Source organism: Corythoichthys intestinalis, chromosome 1 (assembly GCF_030265065.1).
Source record: "Corythoichthys intestinalis isolate RoL2023-P3 chromosome 1, ASM3026506v1, whole genome shotgun sequence".
Lineage (NCBI taxonomy): Eukaryota > Metazoa > Chordata > Actinopteri > Syngnathiformes > Syngnathidae > Corythoichthys > Corythoichthys intestinalis.
In genome coordinates, this window is record NC_080395.1 from 75085462 (window position 1) to 75111918 (window position 26457).

The following is a 26457-nucleotide window of genomic DNA, read 5'->3' on the forward strand; positions in this document are numbered from 1 at the left end:
TTCAATTATCGGTAAGTCGATTCCATGCGATGACATTTTTCTGTTGACATTCTTAAAGTGAGAAATATTGGTAAAAAGTAACTAATAAATTACTTTTAAACTAACTTAGTTACTTTGATAGCGAAGAATTCTGTAAAGTAAGTAGATTACTTTTTCATGTAATCTGTGACAACACTGTTGGTTAAACTGTGTGTGCTGGGTCGGTTGGAATAAACCCTGCACCTACAGCGGCTATAGCTGATCAGTTTGCCAACCCCTGGCCTACACTAGATCCAGTCAGTACCTTGACTTTTGGGTCAATGTATGGTACATCTTTTGGTAAGTGTTTTGAGGAGGTAATTAATTTGAGGTAATAGAGGACTTTGTCACGTTATCAGTTTATTTTTGATGCCGGTGTAGGTTCACTATCCCGATCCCCTCACTATCCATTCGCGGTCCCCTCACTATCCATTCGCGGGGCCTGCGCTTGACAGTGACGTCACGCTATTCTCGCTATATGATTGGCCGATGAGTCGAAATGCTCTCCCGTGAAATGCCTGTTTAAAAACGAAACATCGGTCATCATCACAACAACGCTTGTTGCACGAACTATTGTGTTCTTTCTTTGTATAACCATGGACGACTTTTATGAGGAAATTTTCCACTACTTAAAGACAGGAGAATACAGCAGCGGGACTCGCTCATCAAAATGTCCCAAGGCCCGAAAGGCCCACATTCGTGGGGCATCCAAAAAATACTCAATCAAAAGTAAGTTTAACCAACAGTAAGAATTTGAAGTCATTTTTTTTCCAAGACACGAGGCACCTGTGTTTTTGAGATGCATGTGTTAACACGGGCACTTTAAGTTAATGTTGTGTTTTCATGTTACATAGATGAGCGGTTGTTTTACAACCATCAAGGGTCACAGGAGAGCATTTCGACTCATCGGCCAATCATATAGCGAGAATAGCGTGACGTCACTGTCAAGCGCAGGCCCCGCGAATGGATAGTGAGGGGATCGGGATAGTGAACCTACACCGGTGTAACGGCAGTCATCATCTGGCAGGCTGTTATGCCAGAGGTTCAAAGCTACGCTACCCTTTTCCTAGCTGAGGATCGAATGCCTTAACAGATTCACCAAAGTTCATCAGCAGCACCCACTTTTGAGAGGAACGTACATCTGTACTGTGCAAGATGGCATGTTACATGAACAAAAAGTGTGGTGTATGATACTATTTTATACTACTTCAAGTTATTTAAACAATTCTGTAATCATAAAGGGTATTTTAAACCTTTCCTCAATTACATGCACAATAACAAAGTAGTACAAAAGTAATGTAACAAATTAAAACATACACAAATGTAAATTAAAAACAACATCCCATCTCACGGCACATTAAACGTCAATGTTAAAATGTTGAGGCGCTGGTACTAAATTAGGACAAAGGTTAAGTCTGTGGGAGAATTTACAACGATTACAAGTAAAATGACGAACAGTTTACACTACTTCATAATGATATTCAACAGTGAACTGGCTGTACTCTGAATTCTGCTACACAGTAACATTGTGATGACAAGTGGTACAGAAATAGGACTGATGGAAATTCAAAGGTCTTTGAGTGATTTAACAGCTTTGATCAGATTGCTATAGAACTCTGTCATGCTGGAAGGGAAAAAGGAGTCGACCACAGAGCGAGGAAGTAACCCACCGAGGTCTGTCTGGAAGAAAGTGAAGACCTGGGTTTTGTTGGGCTCTCTGCAAACAGAAAGACGGAACAGAGGGTCTCTGCAGATTTCAACAAACCAAATTTAAGACTTTTTAAACTATAATAAACAATTTATGACCCATTTCACATCAACACCGGAGAAAAGTACAAAAGACTTGAAGGAAAACTGGAGGCCTGGAATAACTTTCAGAGTATAGGAATTTATTTATCTAATTTCTCTGTTGTGAATGAATACATCCAATGGCCATTTACCCATAAATGCAAGTACTGTACGGTAATTCCGTTCTGTTTAAAGCTTTCTCCGCTGTCAACACATAACTGCGCGTGCACACACTGCAAATTTATAACGACTAAAACAGATTATTTTTCTTCAATGTAGTCAGATCATTTTCTCCATCTCGTTTTGAATGTTAAGGACTAGTTAACAGATTATGGTGTAAGATTATTCCACTTAGATGAAATAAACATTACTATTTGTTCTTATTAAACCCATACATCTAAGTCATTTGTCATTCATTCATTCATTCATTTTCCATGCCGCTTATTCCTCACGAGGGTCGCGGAGGTGCTGGAGCCTATCCCAGCTAACTTCGGGCAGTAGGCAGGGGACACCCTGAATTGGTTGCCAGCCAATCGCAGGGCACAAGGAGACACACAACATTTGTCATTTTTTACCCAAATCAAGAAAACAATGATTCAAATAATGTTTTGAAAAATATCTATTCTTGAATTAAGAACATTTCTGACACTTCAAAGCTTTTTATTTTTTAAGTCTTGTCAAGAGTCAAGAATCTGTATTGGACAAGGTCGCTGGAAATTTGGTTTCGGTGCTGTTCCAGTGAGATTTATAAAGATGACTGCCTGAAGACAACATCAAAATTCCCTTATGGAGAGTACTTATATAGCGCTTTATCTACATTGCTACAATGCCCAAAGTGCTTTACATTAGCACACATTTACACTTTTGCGCACACATTCACACACCAATGGTGTTGCTGCCAAGTGCCAACCCATTGGGGGCAAGTTAGGGTTCAGTGCCTTGCCCAAGGACACTTCGACAGCCAGGAATTGAACCGCTGACCCTACGGTCCCAGAACAACTCAAGCTACCAACTGTGCCGCGGCCGCCTTAGTCCTTGATGATATGCGGCTGCATGTCAGGCAAAGGCACTGGGGAGATGGCTGTGGTTAAATCTTCAATAAATGCACAAGTTTACATTGAAATTTTACAAAGCTTTCTCATCCTTTCAATTGAAAATATGTTTGTCATTTTCCAAGATGACAGCATCATGCCAAAGAGTTAAAACTGTTAAAGCATTCCTTGGAGAAAGACTCATCCAGTCAATGTCATGGCCTGCAAATAGTCCAGATCTCAACCCTATTGAAAACCTGTGGTGGAAATTGAAAAAAAAAAAAAGGTCCACAGCAAGGCTGCCAACTACAAGGATGATCTGGCAACTGCAATCAGAGACTTGGCACCAAATTGATAAAGAATACTCATCAAGGCCATGCCTCAGAGACTGCAAGCTGTTATAAAAGCCAGAGGTGGTGCTACTATATATTAGAGATGTGTTTTGATTGTTATTTCTTTGTTTGTTTCTCATGATTCAATATTTTTTTCCTCAGAATGGAGGGATTCTATATATATTTCCCTGCACTTCCTCTATAAAAGTAACATTTACTGACCACCACAATGTTTTTTATTCATTTCTTTTAGTTTTTCTGAATGCTGAAGAGTTGCACTTTGAACTAATACATTATTTTTTCAAGCTTTTTATCTGAGATTGTTTTACATCATAAAATGTCTGAGTAAGTGGTCGTCCAAGAATGGTGATTTCATACTTTTTGCTAGGGGTTGTATTGTGCATTTGAGCAATTACGGTACTGTATTTTCTGCACTATAATGCACATCTGATTATAAGGCACACCTTTAATGAATGGCCTTTTTAAAAGTTAAAGTCATTTATAGGTCGCACCACATAATGAGGCACAGTAGTAGTAGTAGTAGTAGTAGTAGTCGTAGTAGTAGTCGTCGTGGTTGGGGTTGTGCTATGCATCCACTAGATGGAGCTGTGCTACAGTCTACTGTCACGCCATGATTAACCAATATATAAAGCACTTCGGATTATAAAGCGCACAGTTGGCTTTTGAGAAAATTGAAGGCCATAATACGGTAGTTGATAAATAAAATAATAGTGTCTACCGTTGACTTTTCAAACTCAAAACTATTTTGTACAAACCTTTTTGTTTCTAGGATGTAACAATCCTTTAAATTACTTCACTAATATTTAGTTGTATGACCATAGATTTTCACAACTGCTTCACAGCCGAGACTCTACTGCACCTAATTGCAACTTGTTTGCCATGGAAAAATAAAAAATATACTGAAAACCTGTATTCATCTGGTTAGTCACATTGGACTACTATTTTTTATAAAAACTACTGCATGTCCTGTTAATTGTTCACCTAAAACAAGTGATTAAAGTCCCATTTAAAGGGCCTGTTTTTCCTCCACCTTCATTCATGGCTTTCCGATAGGAGTACCTGACAGTATGGACCTTTTCAAATTGAAAGTCATAAATGTTGTATTGACAGCAACAGAAGTGAGACATTCATTTAGCAATTGTTCTAGCCTCTAACACAGTGAGAAGATGCGCAACACCTCTCCACACATTTCATGGTAAACAAGAGTGCAAGAGGAACAAAACAAGCACAACAAGTGGTTCAGGGTGCCGCAACTGACTCAACATCACAGATTCAGACCAGAAGTCATTTGAAAATCATTAATATTTTTTATATGTCGCGTATTGAAATGTAATTTATGTTAGAAAATGTTCGGGAAGAATGAGTATTTTTTTTCCCTCAAAGCAATTTGGTGCCCCCTCATTAGATAGCACCCTAGGTAACTGCCTAGCTAGCCTATGCTGAGTGCCAGCACTAACGTGTGCACACATTGTGTACATACGTATTAGGGCTGTCAAACGATAACATTTTTTAATTGAGTTAATTACAGCTTAAAAATTAATCGTAATTAATCGCAATTCAAACCATCTATGAAATATGCCATATTTTTCTGTAAATTATTGTTGGAATGAAAAGACACAAGATAGATATATACATTCAACATACGGTACATAAGTACTGTATTTGTTTATTATAACGATAAATCAACAAGAGGCCATAAACATTATGAACATTCTCTCAAAGCGATCCATGGATAGAAAAACTTGTAGTTCTTAAAAGATATATGTTAGTACAAGTTATATGAATTTTGTATTAAAACCCATCTCAATGTTTTCGTTTTATTAGAATTTGTCTAATTTTCAATAAAAAAAATAAACTACTAGCTCGCCATTGTTGATGTCATTACACCATGCTCACTCCCCAAACCCATAAAATCATTTGGACCCAAGCGCCAGCAGAGGGCGCCAAACAACAAAAAAAAGTAACAAGTAACAAGCGGACATTACACTGCTGTCATTTTAATCTGAGCGGGGCATGTGCATTAACTGCGTCAAATATTTTAAAGTGATTAATTTAAAAAATTAATTACCGCCCGTTAACGCGACAATTTTGACAGCCCTAATATATATATTAAGGGAGTAACAGTACAGTTTCTTTGTGTAGATTATATTTACTCCGTCTTCTCCACTATTACGTGGACCAACACTGTAGGACAGTATAACCCAGAAACATCAACCGTGCGAAAACATGGCTGCCGCGAGAACGCAGTGAAACGCGGGCGTGTAAGTCAATCAGCCAATGCACACCAGTCGCAGTGCAGCTGCGTGTTAGACGCGTTGCAGAAGCGGCTCAACACGACGCACGCGAAATGAACGGCAGAGTTTATTATTTGAAGCGAGATGCGACCCTCCTGCGTCAATACTACTACCGGTAGCTAGGATCGGGCAGACCGGAAGTCATTCGTGTAAAAATACGGTGGATCCGGTCGATTTTCAAACTAATATGCAATCGTAACCCATTTTTTGAGTCCATCAGATCTCTTGAGTGGTAGATCGGGGCACAGTTGACTTGTCTTTGTTGATTCACTGCTGTCTTCTCTGCTATAATAATAACCAACACGGGCCCGTGTTCAATACAAAACCCTTCTACCACAACAAAACAAGTAGGAACTAATATTCACATAGGAACTAAAGTTATACAACATAAAATATACAATATAAATGAATACTACTTCACATTTGTAAAATATAAACACATAATAACATAAATAATAGTCCATTTAAATAAAATTAATTGAAATGAGCTAAAACACCTGTAATTAAATAATAAGAATAATACAGAGATCCTGCTTACACAATTAAATTTATTAATTTCTGTGTGGCGCTTTAACGTGAGAAAATCCACCAATAAAGCTTTTGAAAACCGTTCATTAAAAAAAAAAAAAAAAAAAAAAAAAAATTGATTCATTGAGGCGTTTCATTTGTAAAATACATGTTAAAATCTTTGTCATTGGGATTGCTTTTCTCTTTAGCACAGAACTTCTTTTTTCGTCTTTCTTTCAGAAAGAAAGCTGACCAATACGCAGGGTCTGAAAGGCAAACTGTTGTTGGATTATCTTTAAATACTAGCTTTGTATAGGATAATGTTCCTATTGTTGAAAGCACAAAGGTGTGTAATAAACAACTAGCGTTTTCTTACTGTACCGAAAATGAACCAAACCTCAAAACCGAGGTATGTACCGAACTGAGATTTTTGTGTACCGTTACACCCCTAAAATACAAATGTGTATATACTGGGTGCCATAAAATGATACCGCAACGTTAAAAATGACTAGTTCGTACTAAATGCACTCACCCTGCTATGGGGACACAGATGCAGCCACAAGGATGGTTGAATCCCCTCACGTAACCAGACTGAATAGGGCAGCCCTGATGAATCACGTTAGTAGCTGGTTGGTAAGACACAGAACATATATACGGTAAGTGCTTGGACTTTATTGCAATGATATAGTGAACAACTGACTGAAATATTTCTGCATACCAATGCTAAAGGTGCTACCAACAGTTAGGGTGCTGATGCGTGTGTTCATTCCAACCATATGCTTGCACTGCCGTTGGCCACGTTGACCATTATGTATCAGGATTTAGATTTTTTTTATGAACATAACAAGTATATTACGTGTACTGTTGGAAATAGGAATAAACGTGGTGGTCATCACATGCCGAGGGCTAATCACCAGTTATTTCAAGCACTCGATTTCAGTTGTGTGTAGTACTGCAATGATTAATCGATTAACCCGAGTATCCAATTAGAAATAAAGATTCAAATTCAATTTTGCTGCTTCTAGTATTCGTTTAATTAAAGTGGTGTTGTAATGGTTTGTTTTGAAAATGTTTGCATTTAGTTTTATTGATTTGGGTGGATACATGGCCCTCTAGTCTACCTCATTTCATACGGCTGAATCAATCTGCTCCCTGTTAAGACCAACTTAAGCTAGTTTTTTTTTTTTTTTTTTAGCTATTTCTTTTAATTAATTGTAATTTAGTTTATAGGTATAGTTAGCCATTTTTTGTGGGAATATGTGTCTGAACCATCTGTTAAGAGCATAGTAAAAAATGTTAGCATTTTATAGCATTTAAGCTAGTGGACTTTTGCTATGTAAGTTAACCAACTGTTCTTTTGTTGTACATAGATCCTTATTTTTATTTATTTATTTTTTTAATACCATTTGAGGCTCAGCTCAGGTATTTAAATTTTGTATGTTCCTTATCCGATTAATCGATTATTGGAACTACATAGTTCATCACTTAATCGACTACTAAAATAATCGATAGCTGCAGCCCTAGTTGTTTGTGACGAGTGTCGCAAAATTAGGTATTAGGTTCTGGGGTAAAAGGTCCATGTAACATTCGGCCATTTATTTATTTTTTTCTTTTAATTTTAGATAAACAACAACAGAAAACGAGCATATGCCTTCTCTTTGTTTAATAAGGCATCAGTAAAAAAAAAGGGGGGGAATACATAGTCTGTTTTCTGTATGACTCTTAGTTGAAAAAGAAAATGCTGAAGTTCCGTTATGAGTTAATTCCACACAAGTTGGGAGATTCGTCCGTTGTCGTTTTTCCCTTGTATGCTTTGCCTGATCTTATTTGTCCTGGAAGTAGCTTCTGAAAAAGAGAGATTTTGTAAGGGCTCCAAAAACATAGGAAAGAAGAAGCATCTATTTTGATTTTGGGGGGAATTTGCTCCATGCAAAATGCAATGCAAAAACATTGTAACTGGGTTTAAAAAAAAAAAAAAAAAAAAAAAAAAGGCTTATGTGGAGTTATGAATGGAAAATAAACAATTTATAGACTGCATGTTGAATTTTCTTGGCTTGTAAGATAATAAAATTGGTCCATCTCAAACATTTAATTGGGGTCAATTCATAACACAATGTTATCAGAATCTTGTATACAAATTGGGGTCAATTCATAACTCTAATATGACTCTAACGTGATGAAAGGATTGCCAATTTACGTCTGACGAGAGACGACATGAAAATGTGCCATCGTACCACGTTCACATTGCGTGACATTTGATAGTTGTGCACGTAGGTTTTTTTTTGGTGCTGTCAGCCTGCTTTCCAGCCATCATCCACATGCTTTGCCCCATCCAACAAAATGATGGTCATTTAGTTAGCCTTCTTTTTTTTTCATGTCTCAAAAATAAACATATATTGGTATGTATGAACTTTTGTTGTTTAATTTTGCTTGTAGAAAGTTGGTATTTTTTATCCGTTTAAAATACTGTAAGGACAAACAACAAATGTTTACTATCGTATCGATTTCACGCTGTATCGAACCGTATCGTTCTTAAACTGTATCGAATCGCTCTGCCTTAAAAATGTATCGTTTTTTAATCGAATCGTAACCTGTGTACCTAGATACATATCGAATCGGCTTAATGCCAGATTCCCAACCCTATTGAAGAATGGTGAAAAAAAGTGTTTCGCAAACTTTTCTATTTAGCATTAGCACATGAGCTGTGTTTGTAATAGGAATAACGGTGTTGACTGTATATATTAAAGTTGCACCAATACCGATACCAGTATCGGCAGGGGGCGCCGATCCGGCCCGAATTGGTGGTATCTGTATCGACGAGTACCAACATTTAGGGCGCCGACACCATCTACTGGCATCACTTGAACGCAAATATACTGTCCTCCCAATGTGAGCTAACTTCCCAAATCATTACATCTGTATGTGTTTTTCTCCACACTGCCAAACGAAAATTACACCTTTGTCTTCAATATTACGGATGTACACTACAACGCATATCCGCGACGTTTCGCTGCTCATCAAACATGGCATTCATAAACGATTAGCATGCATAAGCTAACGCTTGCTATTGCAGCGCTGATGGGATCAGAAAGATTAAGACCGTGGGAGACTAAGCAAACTCATGGTTTCATGATGAACAGCGAGTGGCAAATTAAGAGCGCCGTACTTCAAACTCGTCCTGTTTATGAAAGTCGATTGTCATATGTTGTGCAGTAATGAGCAGAAGTGACTTCTGTGGCCAGAAAACACTCAAGCGGCGCAGCACGCACACTAGATATCATCAAATAGCAACCTAGATGTCCAATGTTATATCCCATGCTAACTCTCGCGCGCGCACACTAGATATCATCAAATAGCATCCTAGATGTGCACCATTAGATCCCATGCCATTAGCTGCGTGAGCCCAGAGCGACGCGTAGTCCATATAAAAGCCGCCGACGACGACATTGATGAAATAGAAACCGCCATGACTGAATGGAAGTTAAGCAGGCCAAATCAATCCATACCAGTGACTATAGATAATGCTGCAAATACTGTTAATTCAGTACATGTTACAGATGGACCCGGACCACAAATAGGATGTTTTACTTATATGGTAAATATAGCTGCTAAGAGAGCTGCAGCAATCAACAGTGTGCCCCACTTTACAAACAGTAAAGATTGTTCTCGGCACTTATATACAAAATTTCTTCAGATCAGTAAGAAGTAAGCACATAAATATTATGCACTAAAATGCTTGTTTATATGATGGCACTGTTATTTTTGCTTGTTAGCAAATAATAAAAAAAATAATAATAACAGTTATATTTTCTGTTTCAGAGCATTAAATGTATTGAATTGTATCGAAAATCGTACCGAACCATGACTTAACTGTATCATTGCATCCCTTATACAGTACGTACATACCAAAAAAAAAAAAAAACATATATATATGTTTTTTTTTTTTGTTTTTTTTTTTTGCTAACAGAGTGGTATCGGAATGGTATCGGTATCGGCCGATACTCCACAGCCAGGTAGCTGTATCGGTATCGGGCCCAAAAAATGGTATCGGTGCAACACCAGTATATATATATATATATATATATATATATATATATATTTATTTATTTTATTTATTTATTTATTTATTTATTTATTTTTTATTTTTTTTAATCAAAGTAGCCTATTACGTGTCTGTGTATTGTAGTTTTGCACTTTGGATAACGACCCTTCACATTTCGTGCAGGCTGTTTTTTTTTTTTTTTGCTTGGGGAGAAGGGTTACACAGTGCAATTCAATTTGGACTTGTTCTGAGTGGGCCAGGAGTTTGATATTACTTTTATGATGTTTTACAGTTTTCAGGGCTTGGCCCATTTTAATTTCCAAGCATGTTATGTAGGTATGTTTCCTTAACTTCTTTATAAATTGTAAGCTACATATGATATACATATGATATATACCTCCCTGCACAGCAGGAATATTATTTTACTGCATTCATTGTGTAAATCTCACCAAATAAAGCTAGTGTTGTGGAAAATAAGTGCTTACTTGACTGTCAATGTTCATTCGAAATTGTTGGAAACCTTTATTTTTTATTTTTTTACTAAAACTTTGTGTATCAGTCAACCAATACTAGTCTAAAATGTTTTCAGTTTTCAAAACTAGACTAAAACTTGTTTGAATATTCTTTGACTAAAACTATACTAAAACTAACACATTTTTAAATGACTAAAATATGACTAAGAATAATAAGCATTTTCGTCCAAAAGACTAAGACTACAATTAAAATGGCTGCCAAAAGCAACACCGTGCCCCACTATACCATATATCCACTTTTATCTTTATTTATCATGTTGAATGCCACAGGGAGCTGTATCCTTCCTATCCCAGGAAAGCAAAGCAAAACTCTCAGTGCTGCCCCTAGTTCATGCCAAAAGGTTTTTGTTTTTAAATACAAAACACATTTGAATGGTTGTTATTTCGCACCGTTTGATGAAATTGTGCCATCTTCATATTGTCGAACTAAAACGACATCCACAAAGTCTCGAGGAGCTATGATACCCAAAGCTGCTGAGGGCGTGACTGTTCGGCAGATTGAGATGTCCTAAAGAAGAATTGGAGACATGTCATTTGATAAAAGACCTGCTTTGGAACAAAAGTTTGCATTACTTCATGCATCACAGTTCACACACGTCAATCTGTACTGAACAAGACTATAAGGTACATCAAAATGAGTCCCATTGATTCATTTTACAAATTTTGTCATAAACACCACAATCTCAGCCTTACAATGACACATCAAACATTTTGCTATGGCGATGAATCTCCTAGAAATTGTATTGGATTTCAAAAATTTGAAAGAAAACAAAAAACATCTTTGGATTTTTTTTTTTTTAACAACAACTCTATTTGTCCTAAGCAACCAGCATATGACTGAAGCTGGACAAACACCCTTTTTGGCAAACTACAAATGCACTGAGGAACTATGAATCATACGTTTCAGCCATTAAATAATGACAAATCTATTTCGTTTCACTTTTTGACAAATTCCCAAATATTGTCATTGACCACCCTCAACAACCAGAGGTGTTGGTTATTGTCTCAACCTAAAGTGTGTTTTTAAGCCCCATTCATTTCTAATGGCAAAAACATTGAAATGTCAACATTATAAAACGAATCTTGCACTATTTTTTTTTTTTAAATCGGGTTTCCTCCAAGTAATTCAGAGATCAAAAAATAAGAAAATCAAGGTGTATACAAGTAGTTTTTACCAATAACGGAAGCCTCCACAAAAATTGTACAAACACATCCCCATATATTTCCAATGGTCGTATTCATTCCCAATGAAAAAATAAAGACCTGATATCAAGAGGATGTGTCATGGAAAAAAAGTCCTAAGATCAAGAAGAAGTGATCCAGAAATCCCAAACCCCAAAATCAACAAAACATGATCCAAAATGAACAGGAACATAATAGCCACAGAAAAAATACTTTTAAAATGTTTTTTATGTAAATACACACCTCATTAATCTGCTCCAAAAGTTCAAACTTTTTCACATTATTGTCCCACTTGACTCTGAGTCCTTTTGGTACAGGTTTCAGACATTCCCATACCTTTTCCAGGCTGCCATTTATAACACCATCCCCTTTGTAACTGCAGAGGAAGTCAAATCACAAAACACAGATTAGGGCAGGAGACACTTCATACTGTATACTGTAAAATATTGGTAAAATGTCAGCTGTATTTACCATATTTTCACGACTACAAGGCACACTTAAAAGTCTTTATTAAATTTTACCTTAACTTAAAATTTCTCCAAAAATCTCCCCTGATGATGTGGAGTGCCTTAGCTATGTGTGCACAGAGTTAAAAAATCTGTATACAACCCCTAGCAAAAAGTATGGAATTACTAGTCTCGGACGAGCACTCACTCAGACATTTTATTATGTAGAACAAACTCAGATAAAAAGCTTGAAAAAATAAGGAATTAGTTCAGAAGTGCAACTCTTTAGCATTCAGAAGCACGAAAAGAAATGAATAAAAAACATTGTGGTGGTCAGTAAATGTTACTTTTATAGAGCAAGTGCAGGGAAATATAGAATCACTCCATTCAGAGGAAAAAAATGGAATAAGGAGAAACAAACAAAGAAATAACAATCAAAACACATCTGTAGTATTTGGTAGCACCACCTCTGGCTTTTATGACAGCTTGCAGTCTCTGAGGCATGGACTTGATGAGTATTCTTCATCAATTTGGTGCCAACTATTTTTGATTGCAGTTGCCAGTTCATCCTTGCAGGGCGGAGCATTGCTGTGGACCATTTTTTTTCCCAATTTCCACCACAGGTTTACAATAGGGTTGAGATCTGGGCTATTTGCAGGCCATGACAATGACTGGATGAATCTTTCTCCAAGAAATGCTTTAACAGTTTTAACTCTTTGGCATGATGCTGTCATCTTGGAAAATGACAAACATATCTAAAATTTTAATGTAAACTTGTGCATTTATTGAAGATTTCACCACAGCCATCTCCCCAGTGCCTCTGCCTGACATGCAGCCTCATATCATCAAGGACTCAGGAAATTTTTATGTTTTCTTCAGGCAGTCATCTTTGTAAATCTCACTGGAACGGCACCAAACAAAAGTTCCTGCATCATCACCGTGTCCAATGCAGATTCTTTAATCATCACTGAAAATAACCTTTCAGTGATGAGTCATTCATTGTCCATGATTGCCTCTCTTTAGCCCTTTGCTGTCTTGTTCTTTTCTGTTGAAGTGTCAATGATGGTTTCCTTTTAGCTTTCCTGTATGAAAATCCCATTATCTTTTGGCGATTTTGCACAGTTCTGTCACATATTTTGACTCCAGCTTCCTCCCATTTCTTCTTCATTTGTCTAGTTGTGCATCTTCTGTTTTCAAGACATATGGCCTTTAGTTGTTTGTCATGACGTTTGGATGTCTTCCTCGGTCTACCAGTACGCTAAACTTTAACAACCTTGCCATGCTGTTTCTACTTGGTCCAGATTTTTGATACAGCTGACTATGAACAGCCCACATCTTTGGCAACCATACGTGTCGCATTACCTTCTTCAAGAAGTTTGATAATCCTCTCCTTGGTCTCTAGAGACATCTCTTTGGTTGGAGCCATGATTCTTTTGAATCCACTTGGTCCAGCAGCCCTCCAAGGTGTGATAACTGCACATTTTTTAACTGCGGACTAACGAGCAGATCTAATCTGAGGCAGGGCCCCAATTAAGGAAAGGAAATTGACTGGGTGTGTCTGTATTTTCTACTCAAAATGGAGATTCCATATTTTTTCTTCAGAATGGCGTAATTCTATTTCCCTGCACTTACTCTATAAAAGTAACATTTACTGACTGTTTACTTACTGACTACATTTACTGTTTTTTTTATTCATTTCTTTTAGTGTTTCTGATTGCTAAAGAGTTGCACTTTTGAACTAATTCATTATTTTTGCAAGCTTTTTATCTGAGTTTGTTCTACATAATAAAATGTCTGAGTGAGTGCTTGTCCGAGACTGGTGATTCCATACTTTTTGCTAAGGGTTGTAGATGTCACTGTGTGACTTCGATGAGCTGTCTGGCTGAACTGTTCATTTCGGATGCAGAAGATGAGGCAATGTTTCACCTACATATCACACGTCACAGGGCCACGCTGCCGTACTTCACAGTCACTCCAACTATGTAAGGTAGTGATTTAAATACACAACAAGGTGCCAATGGCGAGTTTTACATGAGTAAGACATCAAGCCAATGACTGAATTTTGTCTCTCAACTGACGCCGTAGCGCCTTGTTTTTTTTCTTTTAGACTGGGTCTATTGTGATTCACGCTCATTTGAGTGTTGTCTTCACAAGACTCCTGAAAATGGCTCCCAGCATCATAGTTTGTGTATAGACCCCAATCACGTGACGTCACAACTCCGCCCCCCTGACTGGTGCCGCCATATTGTCCGTCAGCTCATCATGTTTACATATTACCGCTACGTACATTCCTCCTATTACTGCGTGTTTTTCTGCTTGTCTAAGGAATTACCGCCTAGTAAACGAACCCAAAAACCTTCCTGACAATCGTTAACATTGATTAATCAAAATGGTGAAGGCATGTGTGGCGGTTGGTTGCAGTAACAGAGAAGAGAAACGGTCAGTTTAGTAGTTGCTGTGTGCCCATTGTTAAAAGGGCAAATCTCGAAAGCAGCACGGTTTGTTTATCTCGGTCCATGATGCGTTTCTGTCGACAGCTGTTCGACAGCGGCGAAAACATCAATATGATGCCAACACGATCGCAGACATCATCAGACGGAGACTACGAAGCTCGTCGCCACGGTCGCGCAGAAAGAAGGTGAGTGCAACAACAGACGTTGCGCCGAAAAATAGCCGCCCTGCATGAAATGTCCGCCCTGATGGGAGCGCCCACACGGAAACGACTTTCTTGTACCGGCAATATGTATTATTTTACTCTGCTTGAACTAATAAATGTCATACCTGTGTGATTGTCATTGGGATATGGTCGTGAAAACCTGTAGACCAATTCATTTCTGTTCCAAGATGGTTATGTGGCCCAGTCCATGATTTGTTACTAAAATACAGTACTAATATTTTTTGTAATTTAATTATTTAAAACTGATCTTACAGTCGTAAATCCATTACTGTAACGCGTCCATGAAAACATTTGATGTTTTCACGTCAATAAAGCGTTATAAATAAGCGCTCCCGTCAGAAGGAACATTTCACGCAGGGCAACCATTTTTCGGCACACACCGGCCCGTTGTCGATCCAAGTTTCATTTTAAAATCGTGACAACGGTGACGCTCAGCTGACCAAATGTCGGTTTATATTCGGGCCGGTGCCGATTTTGGGTACCCGACTCCTCATCGTGACATAAACTGGAGTATGATTGGAAATTTTGTGGTCTCAGGACGAGCTCTGACGCACGGGACGGGACCGGACGGGAGGAAACATCGGTTTGGGCATCAAATATGGATCTGGCAACTGGATCGACCGAAGCTTTTCCAAAAAACGTTTTTTATGCAATTCATCCAATGAGTTTACAGCGTCTGAAAGCACCGGGGCTTCCATAATTTGCAAGTGAATCCACCTTTAGAAACTACGATCAATGACAATACAGACACACAATGACGGACAATATGGCGGCACAATACAGCGATCACGTGATTGTGTGACGTTGGTGATTGGGGTCTATAGTGACTAAATATTGCCATTCAGTGTATTTTTTGAGCTAACAGAGTAGCTAAAATGTTTAAATATACAGCATATTCCAAAATGTTTGACCCCATTTCGTTGGCTAATAATTTTGACAATTTTCGTTGGAATTACCTCAAATTTTCACAGCTTGTGTAGAAACGTTTCAAGTTTTTGAGTTTACGTTTGGCATTTCTGTTTTTCAGGTTAAGAAATGCCGTTCATGTAAAAAGAAAAGGCATTTTCACAAGGCATTTTGCAGGCGGTGCTCATATTGAACATTTATGAAAATCTGTCAAAGAACTATCAAATATCTGTACTTTTCTTTGTAAATTTAACCAATAAAACTTATGACCTTCAACATAAAGTGCATTTAGTTTCATTAAGATCCATCAATTAGTTTCCGAGATATGGGCATTTAGAATGGGGTCAACCATTTTGGAACACCCTGTAGTTTGACCAATGTCTGAGTAAGTTTTATGTGTATTTTGCGTATCTATTTTGATTGTGAATGCCAGTTCTCTTTGCATTGTTGTGTTAATTGTGTGAGATAAGGGCCTCAGTAATACAGAATAAAGCACTGTTCTCCTTGGTGACATTTTTTGAGAGATATGAGTATTAGTTTTGTAGTATTTTCACCATATGATACTTCTGTGTGTTGTGAAAGAGTTGCCGAAGCTTACCGTAATTTCCCGAATATAACGCGCACTTTTTTTCCCCCAAAATCAACTTGTAAACTCATGGTGCGCATTATAAACGGGTACATGGATAGAGACAGAAATATATATGTATTACATATATATATAAACCGATCTTTTTTCATTGACACGGCCACGTTGTGTTGAAGAAACGTATGCGGCGACCCGTTGCCGACCATTACGGTACGTGACGTCACCATTTTGTTTCGGTAATACTTCACTCTAATCGGCCGAATGATTTCGTCTGTGTTAAATTCTGCTTTTTTCACTCTTCATAAAGCACAGAATTTAGTTTCTTGAACTCATTTGAGTCGACGTTTATTGCAGCTCCACAATTCGGACCATAACAAATCTAAACTATAAACTAACCTATACCTAAACTATATCGGTCCCTCGGGAAACTCAAACCCAACTAACAATAGTTCAGTAGTCTTACCGTATCAATCCATGGAAGAAACATTCATTCATCATGAGGAAACGAGCAAGTTATACAGCAGCCTTTAAAAGAAAAGTCACATCTGTTTTGTTTTCTCCTAGATTCTGGTAAGTTGGAGAAGTTGTCAAATCATATTATTACCGTAAATATTGTCAGTTTACGGTAATGTTTTGAACTACCAATGTGCTATGCTTGTGCTGTGTTTCACCAGTCAGTAAAATGACATCTCTGTATCTGTACACGAGCTCTGTTTTCTTGTATTCTTCTATTTATTGGTGCTAAAATTAGGGTGCGCGTTATAAACGGGTACAATTATTTTCCCCAGATTTTACAAGTAAATTTGGGGTGCGCATTATACACGGGTGCGCCTTATATTCGGGAAATTACGGTATTCCACTAAACGGCGACATCCCAGCGACGAATCTGAATGCCTGTGTCCACTCTCCTTTCTCTCTCCCACTGTGGAATAAAGAAACTACAGCGTCAGTCAAGGGAAAAAAACGCACTCGTTGGCTTGATCCCTAATTAACGTAAAACTCGCCATTGACACCTTGTGGCGTATTTAAATCACTACCTTACATAATTAAAGAGTGACACGGTTTTTTAAAAAATGTTTTTTAAGAGTGAGAGGTGGAATATTAGCAGCGTGGCCCTGTGACGTCAACAACAATGGCGACCTATTAGGTAAAATAATTTTACAAATTGTATAAAAACGAAAACATCAAGAGGGGTTTCAATCTCAAATTATAATAACTTGCACTAACAATTATCTTTTGACAACTACAAGTCTTTCTATCCGTAGATCCCTTTAAAAACACTCTCAACAAATATATAACGCCACCACTGTCATTATTTAAAATTGAAATTAAGTCACCTGATTTTAAAACCACTCCATCTACATGTGCATTTATGTCAGTACAATATGATGTGATTCTTCTGAGCAACGGGTCATTTTAGATCGTAGGTTACAGTTCTCATTATTCAAACTAACTAATTGATAGATTAATTGATTACTTAAATAACCTATTGCTGCAGCACTCATATTGAATTTCTCAGTTTTTACTCGCGACTGCCACCTCTGGTCTAAATGTTACTGCAGTCTGCCGCGGGGAGTGGTGTAGACATGCACAGGAGTGCGCTCAACTAGTGTGTTCCCCCCGAACACTCTATTGAAGGAAAAAGGGCTTTTTGGGGCAGTCTCAGGGCTCTGTGCACTCATGAGGGCATTGTTGGCGCATGCATGGAGTAGAAAAGTATTTTGAATTAACACTATAAATTCCATATAGTACCCTAAAGCTTTACAAATGGCTTTTTAACCCTTTTCAAAGTTACAGCTGTCACTTTTTTTGTAATTGCAAAAAGAAAAAAAAAATGATAGTGGCACTGTACAACGTTAGTGTTGTCTATTGTTATAATCCATTAACATAATGAGGCTGAGGTATCTCACACATTCCCAGGGAATTCAGATGAAGGTCGCCATGACACAACCACGTCATTCTGTGGAGGACAAGAAAAACATTTAATATGATAAAAAAACTGATACGATGTACGACACAAGGCCTACGATGACGATTATCTCACGATATGGCGATACAACAATTATTGAGACAGGAAATCCTTCTACGATGTTGTACAATACAACTAATAACCAGAAATACAAGCTCTTTTCAATCTTCTGCTGTGAACTGAAAAGGGTTTATCACTAGAAGACATCCAATCCATTTGAAGTGGGAGTGTGGCATCAGATGAACGCCATCCCTTCCACTTCAAATGGATTTGTTGTCTCTGACTGTCAATGACAGACAATTACTTCATTAAGGGTCATTTCTGGTCATTTCCTTCTCATTTTTAGTCACAATATTATTATTATAATTATTATTATATTATTATTATATTATATATTATATTCAGGGGTGCACATAAGTGGTCCGCATGCGCGCATGCGTACTGGACGTAGACAAATGCGTTGGCCCTCAACAGCTTCAATACGCTTTTGCGTACCGATGGCTGACCACTGTATTTGCGGCGGACACGAGAAAATCTATTCTCAAAATGTCAAAGAGGTAGGTCCCACTGAATAATTATTTCCGTGTTCCCCCACACCCGTCAAAAGACAGACAGACGACCAGTGTTGTTAATAACGGCGTTAGAATATAACGGCGTTACTAACGGCGTTATTTTTTTCAGTAATGAGTAATCTATTAATTGCTTTTCTTATCTTGGCAACGCCGTTACCGTTACTGAGGCGGGAAAGGCGTGCGTTACTATGCTACTAAGTTGGTTGAATAAAAAAAGTCTGAGAGAAACAGACTCACGGAGACGAGACAGCAGAGCAGGAGTGGGGAAGACGCCGTTGCAACCGCGATGCTAGGTGGCTCCAATAATACCTGACTGTAGCCATAGCCGACAAACTACGCCCACATGACACGGTAGATATCATATTATAGAACTAGATGCAATTGACAGACACAGCTGCATTGGCAACATGTTTTAATGACTACATGCGTTAGTAAACAGCCGCCATCTTAAAGCAGTAGACCTCTCAGGAAGGCTCTGATGTAGAGATCCTTCATAGCGATCCTAAGTAACTTTTTTTTTTTTTTTTTTTTTTTAATCTAAAATGCTCCTAAATCGACAAAATCTTAACTTAAATCTATCTTTAAATGATGAAACAGTTTTAAAACTTACACATGTTTAAAGTAGACTGAAGGGAACTAATGAAATAACGGGAGCAATTTTACCAACTTTAACGGTTGATTCACAACTTTAAATGACTTCCACACATAGCAAAGGTTACTATCTAGTTATCGCAATACCCTTGTGTCTAGTTAAGTGGAGGGTAAAGAATTGGGCTAGGGCCAATTGTCCCCCAAACCCTTTAAACAAACTAAACCTGTTTTTGTTTTGTTTTTTTTGAGAAAAAAAAAGAAAATTACCACTAGTTACTTTTCCAAGTAACTAATTACTCTAACATTCAGGTAAATGAGTTACTAACGCAATTACTTTTTGGGAGAAGTACTTTGTAACTGTAATTAATTACTTTTTTAAAGTAAAATTAACAACACTGCAGACGACAGAGACGTCACCAGAGCTACCAAAAAAAAAAGGACTTTTGCTGAAAAGTGGCTGCAGGAGGTACCATGGCTAGAAGCAAATGATGATCTCATGGAAATGTGGTGCTAAACTTGCCGTGAGAATCTCAATGTCGCTGATAAGAGCAGCGCATTTTATGTAGGGTCAAAGAATTTCAGCCATCCAAACTTTGAAAATCACGAAAAAAACAGTGAGCATGATGGCAATTAAGCAAACTATCGATGCCAGACAGGACCCTACTCGCCCTATGGACAAGTGGCGGAATAAAATTAATAAAGAACAGCGCCATGCACTGACAAACGTGTTTTTGCTCGCATTTCACAAAGCTAAACATGCACGTTCAATGAGCTCTTAAGAGGTGGACATCCCACTTTTACAATGGCTTGGAGTTAATGTGGGAGGCAAAAAAAAAATATGCGTACCCCTGTATATGTCTTTACATTTCACTTCAGAGTAATGGCAATTTTGTTGTGCCAGTTGATGTTAATCAAGTGTTAATTGTTAATAAAATTAATTTAAGGTAATTGGCTCCAAGTAAAGCTTGTCATAATTTTATCGCATCAGGCGGGTCGGCTCTCAAGCTCAATGAGGACCAAGTCGCATCTCCAGGTCCTCCTCTGAGAACCTGGGCAAAAAAGTTATGTGCACCCCTGATTATATTATTATATATTATTATTATTATTATTATTATATTATTCGCGGTCTTTTTTCCGTCGGAATGACTAAAAGTTGCTGTGTGGCGGGTTGTCACACATGGAAGAGTTTGGAGCCGCATTTGAAGTTCTTCATTCTTCCACGTGAGAAGAAAAGGAGAAACATATGGCTGAGAGCAATTAATCGAGGAACAGTTAAAAAAAAAGACGGTTCCGTGGACTATTTTCGCCTGTGGGAACCTAAATCCAAGCGCATTTACGTTTGCAGCCGACATTTTATTACTAGTGAGTAAATTTTAATTTTTGCCCCAATTAGCTGCTAGGTTTCAATAGACTAGGCAGTGGTTATTATTACCGTAACCGGCAACTCGCAAAGCGTTATTTTTCTTTTGCCATGAACAGCTCTGATTAGTCAATCGGTATATTATTGGCCTGGTGGGAATTGGTTATTTTGCCGTGACCTGCTCATGGCTAAATAACGCTTGGAGGTGAATTACCGGTTACGGCAGAAATAATCACTTCGTATATACTACCAATTTTCTCAGTTCCACACAGTACATTCATTTATTTCACGTAAATTATAAAGGTCAACTTACTGGGTGACTTTATGAGGTAGTTGTAGATGTTTCCGAACTCCACTGCAGGCCATTCCTTTGTTTATCCAGCTATCAGCTGCTACTTTGTATCGGCAGCTTTGTAAGCCAATAAACGCTAATCTTAAATTGCATCGCCTCCTCGCGTCTGTCGGCAGTGACTCGTGATAATGGTAAGCCACGTTTAAGACGTTTTTAGGAAAAAAGACGCAAAACACACCTGAAATATATGAATTTCAGACGTTTGTCTATGGAATGTTTAGCTGTGCGTTACCCCTTCACAAAATGGCGACATGTTGCTAAGCGAGGTGACGTCATCGTGACATCACGCCGACTTCCTCCATTGTTCAAGTCATACAAGCCATTATAAATGTTCATACTTGAATTCTCATTGTTTACAAGAAGTTTTTATATACTTAATGTTTAGACTGCATGTACAATTGTTAAATTGAAAGTTGGTAATTAAATCAACGAGAAACGGTTAATTCGTATTTCAAGCATTGATTCAGATTTTCAAATTATATAACAGTCCGCTTGGGCGAATTTATTGTCATTTATCATTATCGAGGTAAATCTGCTCAATTTACTGTGATATATACTTAAGACCATAGCGCCCAGCCCTATTTCAAACATATGTTTAACAAAACATACAGAGGATGAATTAATGCATTATTATACTACATGAAACTGACTTTAATAAAAATGGGCCATCTATCACATGATGAGACCTGCACTTTGGCCAGAACAGGACCCAATGGGTTATAAAGGGAGAAAATGTTTATGATTTTCTTTTTATGTGTGTGGTATTTTAGGTTGGTTCCACATTCGCAAGACTCCAGCAAAAGTTTGGAACCCACACAGTTGATAGATTTGCCCCCTCATTACAATGTAATTAAAATGTGAAGTTGCGTTATGAAATCATGTTACAGACGAAATCAGACAATCAAAAAGTTCAAGTACCACATTTTCTTGTAGTAAAAAAAGAGAAGTTTCCATTTTTATGGGCTTTTTAATATTCAATTTCGTTGTCATTTTCTGTAGTTCAATAATAAACAATATTAAGAGAGATGTCGGTGGATGTAAAGATTCATTTTAGCATCATAAACTTACCGATTTTTTGCAGACTTTCCAACCAGATTCGTCGTTCCTGTAGCTCCGCAAACATTCAGCCACCAAATTGGCTTTATGTTCATAATCCATGCTAGTTTAAACAAGTGAGGACGGTATATCATAATGCAGTAGTTTACCTTAATGCATTAACTTGCTATCTTTCATGACGAGCATTCTTTGTTGTCTGAATATAAAAATGTATATAACACTCCTCGATGTATTTTTGTGTATTGTGATTCCCTCAAAATCTGTTCAGTCGAGTACGTTTGACCAGTCACAAGCTAGCGTTAGCCACAATGAATGAAATGAGCTGTGCATCATTGACCTAGCATGTTGCTCATAAAATGAGACAGGAGTAAGCAACGACCACAAATTTCAATTCAGGCAACATCTGTCAGCTACTGAGACAATTAAACCGAGGGAAAAAGATCGCCGAACGCCACGTAAAAACACCCATGTCCACATCACGACCGTGTAATAAAACTTGAGTGTGAAATACGTGACAACCGACAGAGAAAGAAAATACTTCTTCCGGGGAACATTTTTCAAAATAAGTTCACAAAAAATGGTACTCAATATGCTGTACATACTAATACAATCACATACGTTCTCAGAAAAAAAGGTAATTTATTGCTGACACTGCGTTTCGGGGTTATGAACATGTTTAGGGTGACCATATTTTGATTTCTAAAAAAGAGGACACTCAGCCCAGCCTCAGCCCGGCCTCAAGATACTTGAATTTTACTCGAAGTTCACTCAAAGATGCCTATATCACTTTAATATATTTAAAGTGTGCCCCCTCACTCTGGATGGGAAAATGCAGCTTGAAAAAAAAATAAATAATGACTTTAAAAAAAAAAAAAAAAAATATATATATATATATATATATATATATATATATATATATATATATATATATATATATATATATATATGTGTGTGTGTATGTATGTATGTATGTATGTATGTATGTATATATATATATATATGTATGTATATATGTATTTATATATATATATATATATATATATAATGCAGACCCATAGAAATATAGTACAGTCAATACACATACACACAGTAGGCTATGCGCCAACTAAACATTTTTATAAATTACTATCACGACAATTGTCCTTGACAAATTGTTATTCCCATTCAATTGTTCTCATTCAATGTTCTAGATTGCACACAAACAAAAACCGAAATAAACTGACAAACTATTCAATCAGCATGTTTCCAAACGTAGCAGTTCAAAACTACGTTTCCCATAATGCCTAGCGTGGTTTAGCTTACTGATAGCTAGCTGAGGCAAAAATCAAACTTTGCTATAAAAGTTTACAATCATCGGCAGCGCGCCGATGCGACACCAAACGGGATTTTACAGTCAAAGCTCCGACAGAAGTCAACAGTTGCCATTATATACGTATTTATCATTAAAAAAAAAAAAAAAACTTCAGGCATTGTGGCCAAATCATCAACCCAGTAGATGGCGGTAATGCCTCATGATAGGGGTAAACTGCCAACAAAAACAAGAAGAACTACTACTTCCCTCCATTCTCGTAGGAGCCATGTCAACTGCTGCCACCCAGCGGTCGGAGGGATTCTCTTCAAACTGGTCCCGCGAAAATTTTTTATGAATTTATAAAACCCGCCCGGACCACGAGGACACTACGTGAAAGTAGGACTTGTCCGGGCAAAAGAGGACGTTTGGTCACCCTAAACATGTTGTGCCCCCCCTGCCTCGACAGTCAAACTCCACCTATGTATACTACTCATTTATGTACACTGCATAAGCGCCCAGTTGTGGTAGGCATACTGAAAACTGACTTTTGGAAATCGTATATGAACCTACTGTCATTATACCTACACAACAATATTATAAGTGGAGGAGAACAATAGATAAAAGAATAGGTAAAAGAATAAATATTAAGATTTTATTTGTTTCATAAATGCACTCTGTTAAAGAAGTAAACCCTAATCCAGATTTGATGATTGTGTTTTTAAGTCATATAACAAACACGTGAAAATATTGAGCAAAAGTTCATTTAAAAAGATTTGCGCATTTGAATCCTGTACTCTTGATGACAGTGCGGGAGAGAGAAGCTCCACGTCAAAGACACACAGGCAGAGGCGGGTCAAGTGGACTGGCAAGCCAGGCAGTCGCTTGTGGCCATGGCCAATTAGGCTCGAGCGTATGACGTGGCACTCGCGAGGTTTCCGCCGCTATCGCCATTTTGGAAGCGGGAAACATAAACAGTGAGGCATTTCAACACAGGTCGCTCTTTAAAAATGGTTAGAAATTATTGTGCGGTAAAGAATTACAACAACCGATCGAATAGAAAGGAGAATGTACAGCTCGACGGAACACCATTGAGTTTCTTTCAGATCCCTACATGGAGAAAAGGCGAGGGAAAGATCATATCTGAACTTACCAAACGTTGAAGAATGGCATGGGTGGCCTCGATCAGAAGGAAGGGCATAACGTTTGATTCTCCAGTTACACACAGAGTTTGCTCTATGCACTTCCACTCCGGTAAGTTAATTTCGTTTGTTTACGCAAATTGTAGTTGAATTGTATTTGCCGTTAAGTTTAAATGTCCCGTGATGCAGACGTGCTTCCGAAATGGCTGCGTTGTCGCAAATCTCGCATGATCCCGTGCTGCTGTGACGTAAACGCTCGAGCCTAATAGCGTACCACACGCTACACGTCACTTCCACTCATTAATATTCATGACGTTAGCAACTGTTGCTTGGGGCGGTCAAACTTGTGTTTGTCCCTGATACTAGATGCATGTAAATCAGACATGTCCAAAGTCCGGCCCGGGGGTCAAATTTCATCCGGCCCCCAGCCTCTGTCATAAAATCAATAACGCCTGGACAGACTTAAAAAAATTGTCAGCAGTATTGCTACCAGCATATGAAGTAGCTTACACACTAAATGCTGCTCCTCATTTACCACCTAAAAGGCAGCAGCCCTCCAAGCAACATTACCCCGTGTGACCCTTTACTTCCAATTTTCTAAAATGGCGACAATGTACAAAAAAAAGAAAGTTGACTGCGATGGCCGACGCTTCAAGGATAGGTGGAAATTGGACTATTTCTTCACTAAAATACGCAACTGTGTCTGCCTCATTTGCAAAGAGACAGTCACTGTTTTTAAAGAGTTCAATGTGAGGCGATATTACCGAACAAGACACGTTGACATGTACGACAAGATTACAGGGAAGATACACAGCGAGAAATTGAAGTAACTTGAAGCTAGTTTAATTTCACAGCAGCAGTATTTTTCAAGAGCCCGGGAGTCGAAAGACAACGCCACGAAGGCTAGTTGTGAGATTGTTGAAATTATTAATTAAAAAAAATAATGAAGCAAATGTGACACACAGAATGGCTTGCAAAAATTTGCTTAAATACAGTGGGGAGAACAAGTATTTGATACACTGCCGATTTTGCTGGTTTTCCCACTTGCAAAGCATGTGGAGGTCTGTAATTTGTATCATAAGTTTTCTTCAACTGTGAGGGGCGGAATCTAATACAAAAACCCAGAAAATCACGTTGTATGATTTTTAAATAATAAATTTGTATTTAATTGCATGAAATAAGTATTTGATACATCACAAAAATCGAACTTAATAGTTAATATAGAAACCTTTGTTTGCTTTTGCAGATACCAAAACGTTTTCTGTAGTCCTTGACAAGGTTTGCACACACTGCAGCAGAGATTTTGGCCCACTCCTCCATGCAGATCTTCTCCAGAGCCTTCAGGTTTCGGGGCTGCTGCCGGGCAACACGGACCTTCGGCTCCCTCCATAGATTTTCTATCGGGTTCAGATCTGGTGACTGGCTAGGCCACACCGGGACCTTAAGATGCTTCTTACGGAGCCACTCTTTAGTTGCCTTGGCTGTGTGCTTTGAGTCGTTGTCATGCTGGAAGACCCAGCCACGACCCATCTTCAGGGCTCTCACTGAGGTTGTCAGCCAAGATCTAGCGATACATAGCTCCATCCATCCTCCCCTCAACACGGTGCAGTCGTCCTGTACCCTTGGCAGAGAAGCAGCCCCAAAAAATAATGTTTCCTCCTCCATGTTTCACAGTTGGGATGGTGTTCTTGGGGTTGTACTCATCCTTTTTTTTCCTCCAAACACGACGAGCCAAGTTTAGACCAAAAAGTTCCATTTTGGTCT

General features: G+C 38.1%; 1 protein-coding gene across 1 annotated transcript; it reads right to left on the reverse strand.

Moving 5' to 3' along the window:
* Positions 1–946: 946 nt before the first annotated feature.
* On the reverse strand, positions 947–22776 carry stard5 (StAR related lipid transfer domain containing 5). Its single transcript, XM_057846532.1, has 6 exons — positions 22276–22776; positions 18274–18323; positions 11992–12124; positions 10957–11074; positions 6524–6617; positions 947–1735 (listed from the first exon to the last, which is right to left on the reverse strand). Exons 1-6 carry the CDS (start codon positions 22363–22365, stop codon positions 1585–1587), a joined length of 636 nt encoding a protein of 211 aa, XP_057702515.1. The 5' UTR covers positions 22366–22776; the 3' UTR covers positions 947–1584.
* Positions 22777–26457: the final 3681 nt, after the last annotated feature.